Source organism: Hydra vulgaris, chromosome 02 (assembly GCF_038396675.1).
Source record: "Hydra vulgaris chromosome 02, alternate assembly HydraT2T_AEP".
Classification (NCBI taxonomy): domain Eukaryota; kingdom Metazoa; phylum Cnidaria; class Hydrozoa; order Anthoathecata; family Hydridae; genus Hydra; species Hydra vulgaris.
The window spans coordinates 23,702,575-23,718,790 of record NC_088921.1 but is presented as its reverse complement, the minus strand read 5'-3'; the positions used below and the strand labels follow the sequence as shown (position 1 = coordinate 23,718,790).

General features: G+C 26.3%; 1 protein-coding gene across 2 annotated transcripts in view; it reads left to right on the top strand.

Moving 5' to 3' along the window:
- LOC100198178 (uncharacterized) overlaps positions 1-16,216 on the top strand; it is an 85,584-nt gene that overhangs the window by 47,685 nt on the left and 21,683 nt on the right. For both annotated transcript variants that reach the window (XM_065790345.1, XM_065790346.1), the window contains one exon: positions 5,566-5,631. In XM_065790345.1, coding sequence (XP_065646417.1) covers positions 5,566-5,631 — 66 coding nt within the window. The remainder of the gene's footprint in view (positions 1-5,565; positions 5,632-16,216) is intronic.

Below are 16,216 nucleotides of genomic sequence, written 5' to 3'. Positions count from 1 at the left end.
TCTCAATGTTATAATGCAATTCTCTAGCTCCATGCGCAAATACTATTATAATATTGAAAACAAGATGTTAGTAGCTCTTTAAAAAATAAATTTTTTTTTTGTTATTTATAAACTTTGGGTCTTCTCTTTAAAAAATTGCTAACCCCTTGTTTATACAAATTATCAAATGCATTATTTTGTTATGCTAGACTATTAGATTTAGTTTTCTTTCAATGTGGAATTGGATTAGGTCTAAAGTTAAAGTAAGAAGGATTGGCACATTCATGTTTTGTGACTTCACTATATATAAATTATGACAAAAATATTATGATAAATATTTAACATTATCTAGGAGTAGGTCTGTTGATGGGCCCGTTGGTTACTACCGTTATCCCAAAATCCCAAATTACCTAAATGCTAATGTTATCCATGCAAAAACAATATATATATATATATATATATATATATATATATATATATATATATATATATATATATATATATATATATATATAATATATATATATATATATATATATATATATATATGTATTTTATAACTTTCAGATTAATTATATATAAATATATATATATATATATATTTTAAGTTTGCAATTAATAATCGTAATATAACAGCTTAAAAATAAAAACTTGTTTTGTAAAAGAAGATACTGAAGATCTTATCAAAAATTTCAATAGTTACAATTTCTTTATCATAGTAAGAATTGCGGAAAACATAGAGGATACTCTCCTTCATCAAAGTTTTAATGTTTCTCTTTGTTCTTTTAAATTCCATAACTGGAACACTTTTATATACTTAAAAAATGTTTATAAGTTAAAAGTTGAACTAAGTTTTTTTTTCTAAACATTTTACTTTTAAACACTTTTTCTTGAAGTTGTAATCTACTACTAATACTACTATCAAAAAATATTTAATTTTTTTTTCATATTTTTTTAATTGTACATAAGAAAGGGGGGAGGTATAATAATTGATGACGTTATTTTATTGAGGGGTCTCTGAAAGTTTGACAAGTTGTTGACAATGTGAGAGAGGGGGAGGTAAAAATTGCCAAAAAATTGTTGGCGTAATTAATGGACAGCCCCTTAGTTACAGTCATAGAAGTTGTTATAATAATCTTTAACTTATCAGTCGTGATATCGTAGAATATCTGAAAGTAATAAGAAACAAAAAGTTAAGTATTATAAAAAGTAGCTACATGTAAGGTTGAATTTCGATTCAAATATAAATGATAGCACTTATCTGATGGGTTTAAGAAACTATAATTGGTAACTTTGAAAAAAAAAATGTATAATGGTATGTCGCTTAACAAGTTCTAGTATTTATATTTTGATACTGATTATAGTAAGATGAAAACATACTTATCATAAACTATTAATTAACAACATTTGAAAATAAATTTGTGTACTTTTTTCTACCACACATCATTATATTTGGTTGCAGGCAAAAGTAATAAAAAGATTCGGTTTACCACATCTTTTTATTACTTTAACTTTTTAATAGCGTTTTCATAGTTTTTTAAGACTTCCTAAGTATATAGAAAACTATAATGCACCTTAGTCTAACTTTATGATTGTTACCAAGGTTGCTTACAATTTCATGTAAGGCATCATATCGCGTGCTTCTCAGTTTGCTTTGGTTATTTATATGAAAGCTAGACACTTTAATTTTAATGTATGCATCAGCAGCATATTGCTGAAGTAGTTTCTTGTCATAAATTACACAGCTCACCAAAAGAAAATTTTTTTTCTGGTGCTGAGCAAACAATCTGTTTTTTGTATAGCATTTCTTATTTTGTTTTTAAATATACAACTCATTTTTCACCATCACGTCAAGTTGCAAAGATATTTTGGTTCAAATCTTTAGTATTTAGGGTAGAATCCCTAATATTGTCACAAAAAAATTATTCAAAAGTATGTCAACCTGGGTCTCAAAAGAAGCATATTTTCATAGAGATTTTTGAAAACTTTAATTATGCCATCTTTTGGAAAAGAAAAGTAAATAAACTGTAGGATCTAAGTTAGCTGAAATACTCAATATAAGTTCTAAATGACCTTTTGGGTAAATAACTTCTCTGGAAGCATGTGGAACACCATCTTCTCTAACGAATACAACTGCAACTTCAGTAACTATAGTTTGCAAATAAAACATTAAATTATCTAAGCAAAGTTGATTGCTATGTTATTGTTTTCTAAAGTTTACTTTTGCAAGTTGGTCAGAGATATCAAAAATCAAAGTATTAATTGTATAAAATTGTAAAAACATATCTAAAAAGAGATAAATAATGTTCAACGAAACATAAATCAACGAAAATAAAATATCAACGAAAACCTGCAAACCTAATAACTAAGATATTATTTGGTAATAAAACAAAAACACAATGTTAAATTCTCTATCTATAAAACAATTTTATTTAACTATTTAAAACTGTTTTAAAAGAGAAAAAATAAAAAAATAAAATGCCTTATGTAAAACAGTATATTTAAAAAAAAAAATCAAATGCAATTACTTTAGAATATATGATATATAAACCTCTACAATTTAACTCGTTAGTTTAACCTTTGGTTTACGAGGTCAAAAATTAAATAACAAGTATTAAAAATAGTTTTATTATTCAACAATTTTTAAAATAAAAACCTATAACAATTTAATTTAAGATTTATTGAAATCCATATTTTTTTATTAGTTTATATAGATATAAAAGTATATAGTACTTACTAAATAAAAACAAATACAAACTGATTATGAAATGAACTTAAATTTATTTAATATATAAAACAACATTTATTAGTATCAAATATTTTTTATGCAACAAAGAATGCAGACTACAATGCACAACATAGTTAATAAAAATGAAGTTATGTCAGTCAGTATATACTTAATAACACAACATTCTTTTGACAACTTCCAGCAGAATTTTTTTTTACTTTGTCTTTTCCTTCCCCTATAACATTTTAAAGTTATGTTACGTCACAATTGGTTACAATTGATAACAAGGTTACATTCTCTAATTATTATTTAAATATTAAGTAAATAAACTTGAAAATGCAGTAAATATTTGTTTATCGATACTATATTGCTAAATACTATCTTTTGTTTTATTTTTATTGTAAAATAGCTTCGTCTCAATTGGTTACTTTGTCACGAAAAAAAATAAAGTCTTAATTTACAACATTATGTCTCAATTGTTTTTTTAAATAACTTTTTAAAGTGTAATTAATTGAGACGTAACGTAACATAACTTAATCTAGATTTGAGACGTAACTAAAATACGTCTCAAACTTAAATTTTTTTAACGTTACATTATGTCTAAATTGGTTACCCTTTTAAAAAAAAAGACGTAATAAAACATAAAAATATTTATAATGTGACTAACCCACAAGTGTGGGTTAATTTTTTAAAAAATTAACACGTTGTGTTTTCAATAATCAAATACATAAACAATCAAATATATAAATAATAATGTTAATAGAAAAATTTTGTTAAATACCGTAACTCATGAGTTACTGTATTTAACAATGCGTTTGTCGAGGCATTTGTAACTAAAATTTTTTTTTATAACTGCTAATTATCACCGTTTATTTTAATTGTAAAATAGATTCGTCTTAATTAGTTACATTTTTTATTGTAACTAATTTGTCACTAAAAAAAAAAAGAAGTTACAATTCGCAAAATTACGTCTCAATTATTTTATTTAAACTTATAAAAGTGCAACTTTTAAAAATTGTAAACTGAAACGTAACTTAATGTTAAGAAAAATCTATATTTGAGACGTATTTTAACTAGATTTTGTTACGTTACATTACATTATTTTTTTGTCAATAATACAAGTGTAATACTTCACAAGTTTTTATAAACCCATAAGCAAAAATGTATATAAAATGTCAACCTTTCTTATGTTATACTTTATATATCATGCACATCAAATTGCTTATGCCAATTGTGTAGTTCGCACTTTGCCAATTGTGTAGTTCGCACTATGCCAATTGTGTAGTTCGCACTTTTTGCTTGGTTACGCAAAAATAACGGACGTTTTGAAAGAAAATATACATATAGATATAGAGAAATATAAAATATACTGAAATATACGCAAATTTATGTATATAAACTTGCATGTCCACAAATAACAGTCTTATTTTATTTAACTTTTCATGTTAAATATGTAAATAAAATCCTTCTACTGACAATAATCTTTATCTATAAATAATAAAATGAATTGAACTTACTAAAAAGGCCCTCAGGTCCTTCTAACTGCACTGAAAAATAAAACAATGCTTGCCTAAAATGTTCTAAAAAGACTAAAGACAAAACTGAAACCATTTACTAAAAAAGAAACATACTAAAAAGCCTATTTTACCAGTCATTTTAGTACTAACTTCTTCTAAAAAAAGAAAGCAGGCTATGAAAATTAAAAAAATAAAAGCAACCAAAAACAAACAAACAATTATTTTAATTTTTATTTTAGTTTTTAAACAATGAACAACATAAATTCTTCTTGAAACTAAAAATTTATCAGCTCTAATTTGCTTGCAGACCTTGCTTAAAAGACCACGTGGAATACAGAACCGCATATAGAAAAGCCTAGAAACTACTTTAAAATGATGTAAGTCGACTACTATTAACTATTAAATTATAGTATTAATATAAAGATTACATTTTTCCTATCATTCCTGAGAAAGTTAGTCCATGGTTAGTCCATTGTTTTACATCTTAATCAAACTAATAAATTTTAACCAACACCTAATTGTTACAGTTGTTGTTTAATAATAGTTTGCTGTTAATATTTGTTGCAATACTGCTAAAATTCAACTGAAATACTAATGAATGAAAACACTTATGTTGAGTCCTCCACTTTACATCTCAGATTATCTTTCTCTTCCGGCCTCTCATGGCAACCATTTGTTGTTTACTTCTTATTACTCTGCTATTTACAATTATTTATTTTTTTAATCAGAATCAGTTTTTATGCAGATTTATGTTTTTTTAATGCAAATAATTGGGTTTTTCTATGATTAAAACTCATTATTCTTGTATTGCTAGATTTTCTCTCTCACTTCAGCAGTTCAGCTCTGAGAAGCTTTTATAACATATTTTTATTTGTTCATTTACATTACATTTTAGATTGTTCCCCTAATTTATCTATGGTTTTAGTTTATCAAACATCTTAACTACTTTTGATTTTGTGGCATTAATTATCACTTACATTTTTCAACAGCTTGTGGTCTGGACTACAAGCTGTTGAAAAATGTAAATGTTGACTAATGCTACAGGCCATTTCTTTCACAGTTTTCTATGAATAATATACAGAACTTTCATTTACTTTTTAAAGTATTATTTTGTATCTGAATACTTCTTTTCTGTCTGCACGTAAACATGCATGAAAACAGCATTTGTGGTTTCTATTTTTTTAATTTCATGTGCTAAATGTTAAGCAGAAACTTGTAAATATCTAAATAAGTTTTTCATTTTAAAATCAAACAAAAAATTAATATTTTATTTTTAAGATTTAAAGTTTTTGAAAATTTAAATAATTTTGTTAAGTTTTTCTATATTTTTTATAATTTCAGACTACCACAGAGTTCAAGTTTACACCTGATATAGGATATCGGAGTGGTAATTCATATGAAGTATTTGTAAGTTATTATTTTCCTTTATTTAATGTTTTTTTTTAATCTTAAGATATTAGATTTATTCATTTAGTAATTGTATATGTTTGTTGTATATACATATACAGACCAACCTCTTTCATTTTATCTCCGCTAATATTGTTGTTATTGGTGATTTTAATGTTTATCATACTGAACTACTTGGCTCTACTCGCCTTTTCTCAATCTTTTACTCAGATAGTTAACTTTTTGCCTCATTTTCCAGACAACCCTAATTACTTACCTTACCACTCCTTGATTTTTGTCTTTTCTCTAACCCTAGTATAAGTTCAGTTTCTCCTTGTTCTCCTTTACTACCCTAAAACTAACTGGGATTCTTTTTTGTGGTTGTCTTCGTGATGGATTTTAGGCTGACTTCTTTTGTCTCTTTGCTGATAAATGCACCAGCTATGTAACCTCCTGGATTTAGGCAGAAACTTTTATTCTTTCTTTAAAGTTTTTTTTTCCTTTAAAACGGTTTTCAATTTCATAATCGTTTTTTCAATTTTTTTTATAAAAAACAACTTTCTTTTAAACAAACATCTTTTTAATATTGCGAGAAATCAATTTAAAAAGGTGCTGTCTGATGCTAATCTCCAATATTCTCAGTTTGCTAAATCTCATATCTTATCTTAGATTTTAGGTTATAGAGACTTTTGGAAATTTTTCAACATTAACAAAGGTGAGTTGAACATTGCATCTCTATATCAAAGATCTGATCTTATTATTTTATATTCTGATAAAGCAGAACTATTTGCTAGGAAGTTTTTATTTAATTTGACTTTTGAATCTATTGGGCATACTCTTTCTGCCATTCCAGTTTAAAAGGTCAACTCAATTTTTGACATCCAAATCATTTTAAGACTTAATCATTTAACTTTACATCTTCTTGAATTATCATTCACTTCTGACTTCTCGTGGAAACCATTTGAAGGAAACATATCTTGTGAAAACAATCAATTGTAAAATTACCATCTTGCCATTTTTTAACTCCTAATTCCATCTCTACCTCTACAAACCATTTATTTGTCCCTGTATGGAATACTGTTGTCATTTTTTGAGTGCTTCTTCTAATGATGCTCTTTCTCATCTAGACAAAGTCCTAAAATGGATTGTAAATGTATTTTAACCTGCTCTATCTGGCAAGTCACTCTCAAGTGACTCAACCTTGACTAAAAGATATGGTGGCAAAAGATATGGTGCCAATGTTAATGAAAGAGAAATTAAAAGTTAAAGTCAACTGTAACTTTGGTATCAGCCCATCAATTTAATGGTACCATTCAAGGAATAAGCTATTAAGAAATTAAAAAAAAAATTAGGTCCTTCCTAAGTTGTATTAAACAGTACAGCTAAAATAAATGCAATTTTATTGCATTTATTATTTATAAGTAGCAAAAAGGTACATCTAAATAAAAATAAAAAAACACGTTTCATTTATTGACATTTTCTGGTTCACTCCACAACCCCATAAAAATTCTAGAAGGGTTTTTTTGCAATTTACAATTAAGGTGAGCTTCCTCTCATTGATTTTTTCATGGGAACAGGATAGGGAAAGGAAAAATAATCACATGGACATACGTAGTATAAGTTATAGTTAGTCTGAAGGAAAACTATGAATGCTTACATGATTATTTTTCCTTCCCCTATCCCATTCTCATAGAAAAACAAATGAATGGAAACTCATTTGTTTCTTTTTTGAACTTAATTTTTATTCCCAGACCAAAATTTGGTAACAGTTACAGATGTTGGCAGTACTGCATGAAAAGCTCTTGAAGGTTAAGAAGTTTTTTCTAATAAAATTAAATTTATGAAAGCAGACAGATGAAGAAAATTTAGTTCTAATATCATAATGCACACATGAAACATTACAGTTTAACATTAGCACATTATTGAATATGATGCAAATTTACAAAGTATTTTTAATTTTATTGTTTTTTAAATTTTTATTGTTAGTTTATTAATTACCATTAATAAAAATAAAAATTTTAATAAAAAAATTTTTTTTGTTTTATTTAATGCAAGTTCTATAATTTCATTAATATATATATGTATAATATTAATTGTATAGATACCAGGGATGAAACCAGAATGTCAAAGTTGAAAGTCCAGGAGTCCCTGTTTTTAACTGGAGTCTGAGTCCTGCTCGTAGTAAAAATTTTCATGCTTCAGGACTTGAGGATTTTTTTAATTAAATGTGACACATCTAACCAAAACCAGTTGGATGTCGCGTTATGTTATATTGAGAAAACCATCAAAACATCTCAAAAATTCAATTTTTATCATTATTTATTTTTTTGCATAATTGTGTACATAATTATGTAAACAATTATGCAAAAAAATAAATAATGATAAAAATTGAATTTTTGAGATGTTTTGATGGTTTTCTCAATATAACATAACGCGACATCCGACTGGTTTTAGTCAGATGCGTCACATATATGAGCATATTTTTTTTTTAACATTTTTGCTTCCAACAAGTCTGCAAGTAGCCACTATTAGAGTTGGAAGTTATTGGAAGAAAAAAGATGAAGTTTATAAAGCAAGATAACAATTAACAGATGACTTAAAAGATTGCAAGTTGTATGAATTGGGAAAACATGATGAAATGATACTGACGTTCAAGGAAAAAAACTTGACAAATATTAATTTTTATTATTATGAAGCATTTAGGAGCAGTCACTGTAAAAAGATGAGACTTGATTGAATGATGAGTAACACAAGAATGAATTTTAGTAGATAGCACAAGAGACACTATCTCTTTAGAGCACCACCCTTTATAGTATTTATAGAAAAGAGAAAGAGAAACAACATTATGACAATGAGACAATAATTGAAGGTTGGCTGCAAGAGCAGGTTCAACTATGTTTACAATGTGTTTGCACCTTGTCAAAAAGAGAAAGGGCGTCATTTGAAAATCTGCCCAAGATATGGCAACAGTATTTCATACAAGTGTGGATCAGAGATTTATAAAAATAAAGAATAGAATCTGAAGTAAGAAAGTGGCGAGCACAATAAAGAGATGCAACCTTAGCAGATGCTAATTTTGCAATGGATTTGATATATGGTTTTCAAGAAAGATTGTAAGTATGAGTTAATCTTAGATGATGATGGGTAGATGATTCATTGAGTACATTACTGCTCATAAATGTAGGAAGACAGTCTAGCTATTGCGATAACAATTAGCTGAAAAAAACTGAGTTAAAGTTCACCAGCCACAGAGAGCCCCATACTGTAGCAGAAATGAGATCCTTTTCAAGCTCAAATGCATATAAATGTTTTCAAGGAACCCTTATTAACTTCTATAAGTTTATTAATTTAAAATTGTTTAGGCAACAGTTAAATAATTTTAAATCAGTAAAAGCACAAATTTATTGAATTACAAAGCGTATAGCAAGCCCTCCGACATATGAATTATTAAAAAATGTGCAGCGCGTTTATGGTTACCTACATTTATGGATATATCTAAGGATATTCTTCTTATGTATGTAGTTATACGTTTATGGTTAGCATACATTGCTTTTAAAGAGTATAAAAAGCGAATCACAGCATATGCGGTATATGAAACTTTTGATGTACACTGATAACTAGATGTCAAATTATGCTAGGCACAAATAATTACACACTCAAACTTGCGTTGGTGCCAAAGTTTGTTTTTCTAACGCGTTTTCCTAATGATATGGTTTAAACTAAAAGATATTGTTTTACTTGTAAAAAAATGATGAAAGTCTTATTTTTAAGTCATATAAGTCATTTTCTTAACTATTAAGTTTTTTTAAATGCAGTTAGGTGTATCATTTTACAAGTGTAGCAATTGAAGTCTATTAAATGTGTCTGAGCATGTTGTTAGAATAAAATTCATAACATTATATATTTAATATAAATTTAAGATAATATTAATATTTAATATACATGATAAATTATAACAACTGAACAAATGTTTTTGAGTTGTTATAATTTTAATTTAGCTTTTAATTTATAAGTTATTAATATATAATATATTTAATTTAGCTATTTAATTTATTTATTTTATATAATTTTTTTATATATGCTTTTATTAATCACAGTTTAAATAACTGTTTTTTGGAAATTTGGAAAAAATATAAAATAAGAGGCTGATGCACGGAGAAACACAGTAATCTATCTTAAAACTTCTTGCTTACAAGGCAAGAGCAATACCAATTTCACCACTGCCACATATAAACTTGAAGTTAACAAGTCTGTATATAAAGTATATTAGTAGAAATACCTTCAACCTAAAAGAAATATTCATTTTTTGAGTAAAGAAATGAAATTAAAAATAAATTATAATTTTTTAGCATAATTTAAACTTTATAAAGTCTACTTTAGCACTTCAGGGACTATTTTATCCAAAAAAACTCTGTTAATTGACTCAAAAAAGTTACTTTTAAAAAAATCAAAGTCTGGAGTCCAAGGAGCCCCTTTTTTTTATAAACTAGAGTCTCTAAAAATCGATAGGACTTTACATACCTGACAAAAACATGCTCAATGAAAAATCAAAAGCAATAGTTTAAAATAAAAAGAAATTGAATTTTTTCCAAAAATATAACAATTTACATTAATTTATATTTAAAATATTGTTAAAAACTTTAACTAACCAAAAGTGTCATCTTATTGATAGAGTAACAATATAAACTGATACTCAAAATTTTGTAGCAACTAATTAAAGATAGTTTATAGTAACACAATACACAAGAAAAACTACTAAAAACATATTACAATATCAAAGTTGAATATTATTTTATATATACATACTACAGGCCTTGTTTTAAATAAAAAATGCTTAATGCATTAGCTTAATGCTTTCAATGTCATAAAATTCTCTTTAATTTTTAAAGACGTTTTTTTAAATTATTGCAAAACGAGTTAAATGTTATTTAACGGTTTTTTTGTTATTAGTTTATACTAATGTTTATTTCTTTTATTTTTTTTTAATAATAAATAATTAAATTTGAAATTGCATTTTTAAAAATGTTTGGTATTAACAAATTTCTTTCTTTTCTCAACATTTGCATAAATGAATTAAAATAATTTAAATTTTTAAGTTTTTAAAATGCTTATCTTAAATTTTTAATTGCGGCTTTGCTAATTTTTTGCTTTTTACAAATGATTTTTTATTTTAAAAAAATTAGAGAGTAACAAATAAAAAACTTACATTAAATTATTTACTTTATTCATTTAAAGTTTATTATTTTATTAAATTTACATCGCTGAATATATTGTTTAATTAAAAAAATAATTGCTGCGATTTCACTTGCATTATTACAAAAAAAGTTAAACTTATGTTTTGTGCAACCTTTAGATGCAGTCGTATAAAAATAATGTTAAGGAAAACTGAAAAAAACAATTGTGATAAAAATAAGCTGATATTTTTTTAAGAACCAATAAAATTTAAAAACTGAACAATATTTAGTAATATTTTTGAATAGATTTGACAGTTAAGTTAAACCCGAGCATTAACTTTAATTTTAATAAACTTAAATATATTTTTCAAATCAAAATTAAATAAAATATTTTTTAAATCTAAACTAAATTATATATTTTTTTTATTAGAATAAAATTATATATTTTTATTAAATTATTTTTAAATTAAATCATATATTTTTTATCAGAATTAAATTATGTTTTTATGATCTTTGCTTCAAGCTTAAAAAATAAATCATTACAATAAAATAAAAACAAAATAAAAATCAACTTTTACTTTTTTTTTGAGTTTTTTTCATTAGTTAACAGTGCTTATATCTAACATAATTCTCATTCAAACTTTTGTAACAAATATTTTTACATAAAGGTCATTTAAAAGTTGATGTTTTTTTTTTTAAATTATTTACTACTTTTATCTTACCATTTATAGAATAATTTATAAGTTAAAAAACAATAAAAAGTTGCATAGCCAAAATCGCTTACTGCTTATGTAAAATTGCTTAAGGTGTATGTAAATCGCTCTACGCATAATGCTTTAAAACAAGGCCTGATACTGAGTATGAAATTAACGCCTTACCCAAATAACGTACATATAGTTATGAACGCTATACGTATAGTTATGAACGCTATACGTATAGTTATGAACGCTATACGTATAGCTATGAACGCTAAACGTACGTATAGTTATGAACAAATGAATATAAATATATAATAAAAAAAAGTTATACATAAAAGTATACGCATACATAGACGTTTTCATATAGGGACAATATATACTTACATTAAAATTATACAAATATATTAAATTGTTACATTAAAATTATACAAATATATTTTATAAACAGATATTAATTTATATTTTTCCTCTTTAATTAAAAAACAAGTAAAATGCAGGAAAGATATTTTTGTTAATGTTGACTTAAAACTGTTTGTTTTTTTTGCTTTGCCTTATCAAATTTTTTTGCTAAAATAACAACCAATCTAAAGCAGCAAAATTAAAAACAGTACACTAATTATTAATGTACTTAATAATTTTTTTTCAATTTTTGCTATTTATTTAAATAAAAAAATTATCGTTCTAATTTTGTTAGCTCTGCTTTGTTTGTTTTTAAAACTTGTTTTTTTCTGCATTGCCTAATATAAAAGAACTTACAAACGGCTGTGACCAAGTTGTTTAAAATAAATCACTTATGCGGCATACAAGATAAAAACCGCACGCAATGTTCAATCAAGCATTTTTTTAATTTTCTTTTCTTTTTGTTCTTTTTAATATATTTTTTTGTTTAATTTATTGTCATTGTTCTTTTCCAGTAAATTTTTTTTCTTATTGTTCTTTTTTTTTCATATTGTTTCTTTCTCATTGTTCTTTTTAAGTAAAATTTTTTTCCTATATGGAGAACTGGTTATAATCTGAGATTTTTCAGCAATGAGTTAATTAAATATTTTAACTTACTATCTTCTACTACATTCCGATTTTTCCACGTTTTAAATTTGATTATCTTTAAGCGTTTGAACGTTACGACTGTGTAAAATTAAAAAAAACCTCTTTATTTTGATGGGAGTGAAAACTTTACGTTTAAAAACTTTACACTAAACTTTAGAGCTATAATTATCAAGCCTTGATAAATGGAAGATAATTACAGCTCTTTTAATCGTAGTTAATAACAAAATAAATAACCTATAATTCTAATTAAATATATATATATATATATATATAAATTTTTAATAATATAAAAATAAAATAATAATATTATATTGGCTCAAAAGAACTTTATTTGTATTTGACTCATAGATAAGTTTTTTCCGGAAATTCCCATAATTCCGGAAACTCACTTAAAGCTCTTTTAATTTTCCAGAAATTTCCGGATGTTTTTTTGTTGTTAATTTGAAAAAAGTTATATAAAATTTTAAATGTGACTACGTTTGCATTTAAACAAATATGTTTTCTATAATTGAAATTTTCACGAAATCAATTTTTGTAACAATTTTTTTTTTTCTTTTTAATTCATTCAAATTAACTTTTTTGAATATTAGAAATTCCTTTTTGTATTAAAAGTTAAATAATCTAAATTCCATTCTAAAAGTTTACAAAAGTTTAAAAAATTAAAAAAAATGGAATTCCATCAGAAAAACAGAAAAGTTGAAGATCGTTTTTAAAATATAAATTCAACATGTAAAAAAAAGACCTCACATTAATGGTGCAAAACAGTTAAAGAATCTATTAATGATCATGCAAAAAAGTGCAGATAAAGAAAAGCTGGCAAATGTTTTGCAGCAGGTAAAAGAATAAAAAGTAATAATTTCTGAACCATTGTCTTACATTTTATATTTGAAATGTAAATAAATTATTACGTTTTGCAGGTTGTTTACAATAAAACTGAGATATTTTATTTGATTTTAGATAATTTTAGAGAAACATAATTATTCAGTAGTGTTTAGTTACTTTATTTATGCCTTTACCAATGTTCCAGAATTTACCCACATATCTTTGTCAATTTGTTGACTATAAATTTCCAGGTTTTTCTGGATTTTTTATTAAAATAATTTTCTGGGATTTTAGTCAAAAACTCATCTATGTTAATAAGAAGAAAATAAATGATATATATAAAGTATATATTAAAACAAAATGACAGGCTCCATATATGTTTTCCTGTCAAATTAAGCATAAGTGATAAATGTTCAACAGTGATTTTAAATATATTGCCAAAATAAAAATAAAAACATAAGTGATGAATGTTCAGCACTGGTTTTAAATATATTGCCAATATTATTGTTTTTGTCATTATTTTGGCAAATTGATCGAAATACTTGGTTTTATGTGTGGTAGAATTTTTTCTTGAACTAGAGTTATAAAAATTATGACTAATATCTTCACTCATATTCTTCAATAAAAAATATCTATGCTTTCTAAAAATTTCTGCTGTAAAGAAAATTTGTCAAGAGGAACTGCAGTTGCTGAATCCACTAGAGTATAAAACACTTCTGTCAGCCACTGATCTTTAGCCTGATTAAGTTGCTCATCTTCTGTTTCATCGAAGTCCAATCGTTTCTTTCTGTGATTCCTATTCTCAACAAATGTTTGCTGTTCAAGCTGAGCTTCAGTTTCAATTTTAACAGCAAATAAAATAGCATTTTGCTCAGCACTGTCCCTTGATACTTGAAGCTTTTCCAGTCATACATCAACAGACATTATAGCAAACAAAAAAACAAGTGTTTCTCCTTGAAGAATTTTATTAAGGGGACCCAAGATAGTAAAAATTTCTTTGAAGAGACATAAAGTCACAATTGTTTCATATGACTGAAATAGGGATAAAAGACCTTGTGCTTTACTTCGAATATTCATTTTAAATTCCATGCCATTTGAAATTTGTTCAAGGCAATCGATTACTGCACGGTATAGTGTCAGCAGTCGGTCTGCAGCATTTTGTAAGGCACTGAAACAAACACTGTGGGTAGCAGCCAGTTCAATAGACTGATTCGCATCCTCAAGAAGAGATTTGCACTTCTCAAAAATATTATTTCATTTCCTTAAGTTTCTGTATAGAAAAGTCTTTAATTTTTGCACATTACCAGGCTTGTTTTCTGTTCTAAAAAAGTGAACAGAAACAACAGAAGATTTTGCACAAGCTTTCATAACCAAATTTGTTCCATGAGATCCACAATAAATATTTCTTGCCATGGGAGAACACTGCTTCAAATATGTTGCAGCTTCTTTGTTTATTCCTTGCATATTGCTCGCACCATCAAAAGACATACTTACACACTTTTAAATATCTACGTTAATTGATTTGATTTTTTCACTTTTTCGCCAGTAGTTGTTCCAGTTTTAACCATTGAAATCAGATGTCCCTTTACAATGGCCTCTTCTGCAGCAAGCGCGATATAACGTAATACAATAGAAGTTTGCTCACAGAGTGTAATATCATTGGTGCAATCAGCTGATGGTGAAAAGAATACTGAGTTATTTACCTCTTCTGAAATACCCTTCTTGACTATCTGTGTTATAGTATGAATTAGCTTGTTTTGTGTATAATTAGAAAGAGGCGTAATTCTAGCACCCCTTCCAGCAAATTGTTTTTGAGTACTGCGAACATTTGAAAGTTTTTCATTCAATACCTCATTATACTGACTGAGTAAATTTAACAACTTTAGAAATTTACCCGCGCCACATTGAAAGATTTCACTTTTTTCAGAGTCATTATAAAAGTTGGCTTCCTCATTTCCACGTAAAGAAATACTCTCTGCGATCAAATACCGAATAGCATCAATAACTCATATTAGGTATTGATGTAGTTTCTCCGCTTCTTTACGTTTTTTGTTTAGATGTCTCATGGTTTCAATATTTAATATTTTATCAATTGTGGAGTCTGATAATGCATGGACCATAGCTTCAGCAGCATTTCGATGGTTTTTCTGGGTACAATGCTTTGTTATGATGTGACTTAAGTTTGACCAATTATCAAGCCCATCACGTAAAGAATTTGTGTCCTCTCTTGATCCAAAGCATAAACAAACAATAGTAGAGAGTAAGTTAGTCATGACCTTTTCTGCACAACTTCAATGTCATTAACTTTAACCAATTCAGTGTAGTACTTAGATAACCTTGAATGTTTTGTTGGCTGATTTGGCCATAATACATTAAATTGCTTTTTATCAATCATCTTTGCATTTTTCAGCTCCAGAAATTTAGCTGGATCATTTTCATTAATATTTACAACATTGTCTGGTTGCTTCTAAATAATCTTTTCTGCTGGAGTTAGGTCCGCCGCTGCAGTTGCAGGCACTTCATAGTTACCCATTTCTACAGGCACTCTCTCAGTTTCAGTAATGTTTCGGTTTCAGAATGTGTATGAATATTGTAGTTCTGCTCCTTTATCTGCTGCATTTATGACATTTTGATTATTGTCTGTTTCTTGTACAGATGATTGGTTACTAATCTCTGTTATTGGCTCTGTTTCAATAATAGGCTTACTTGTGATATTCATAATGGATGTTGATGTTAATTCTACATTCTCTTTTGCTGTAAATGATGTCCCAGCTTTTCTCTGTATTTGTGGCACTTGCACTGACGCTAGTAAACAACCGGGGCTTTGGCTGGGGCTAAATTTGATAACACATATATAATAACAGC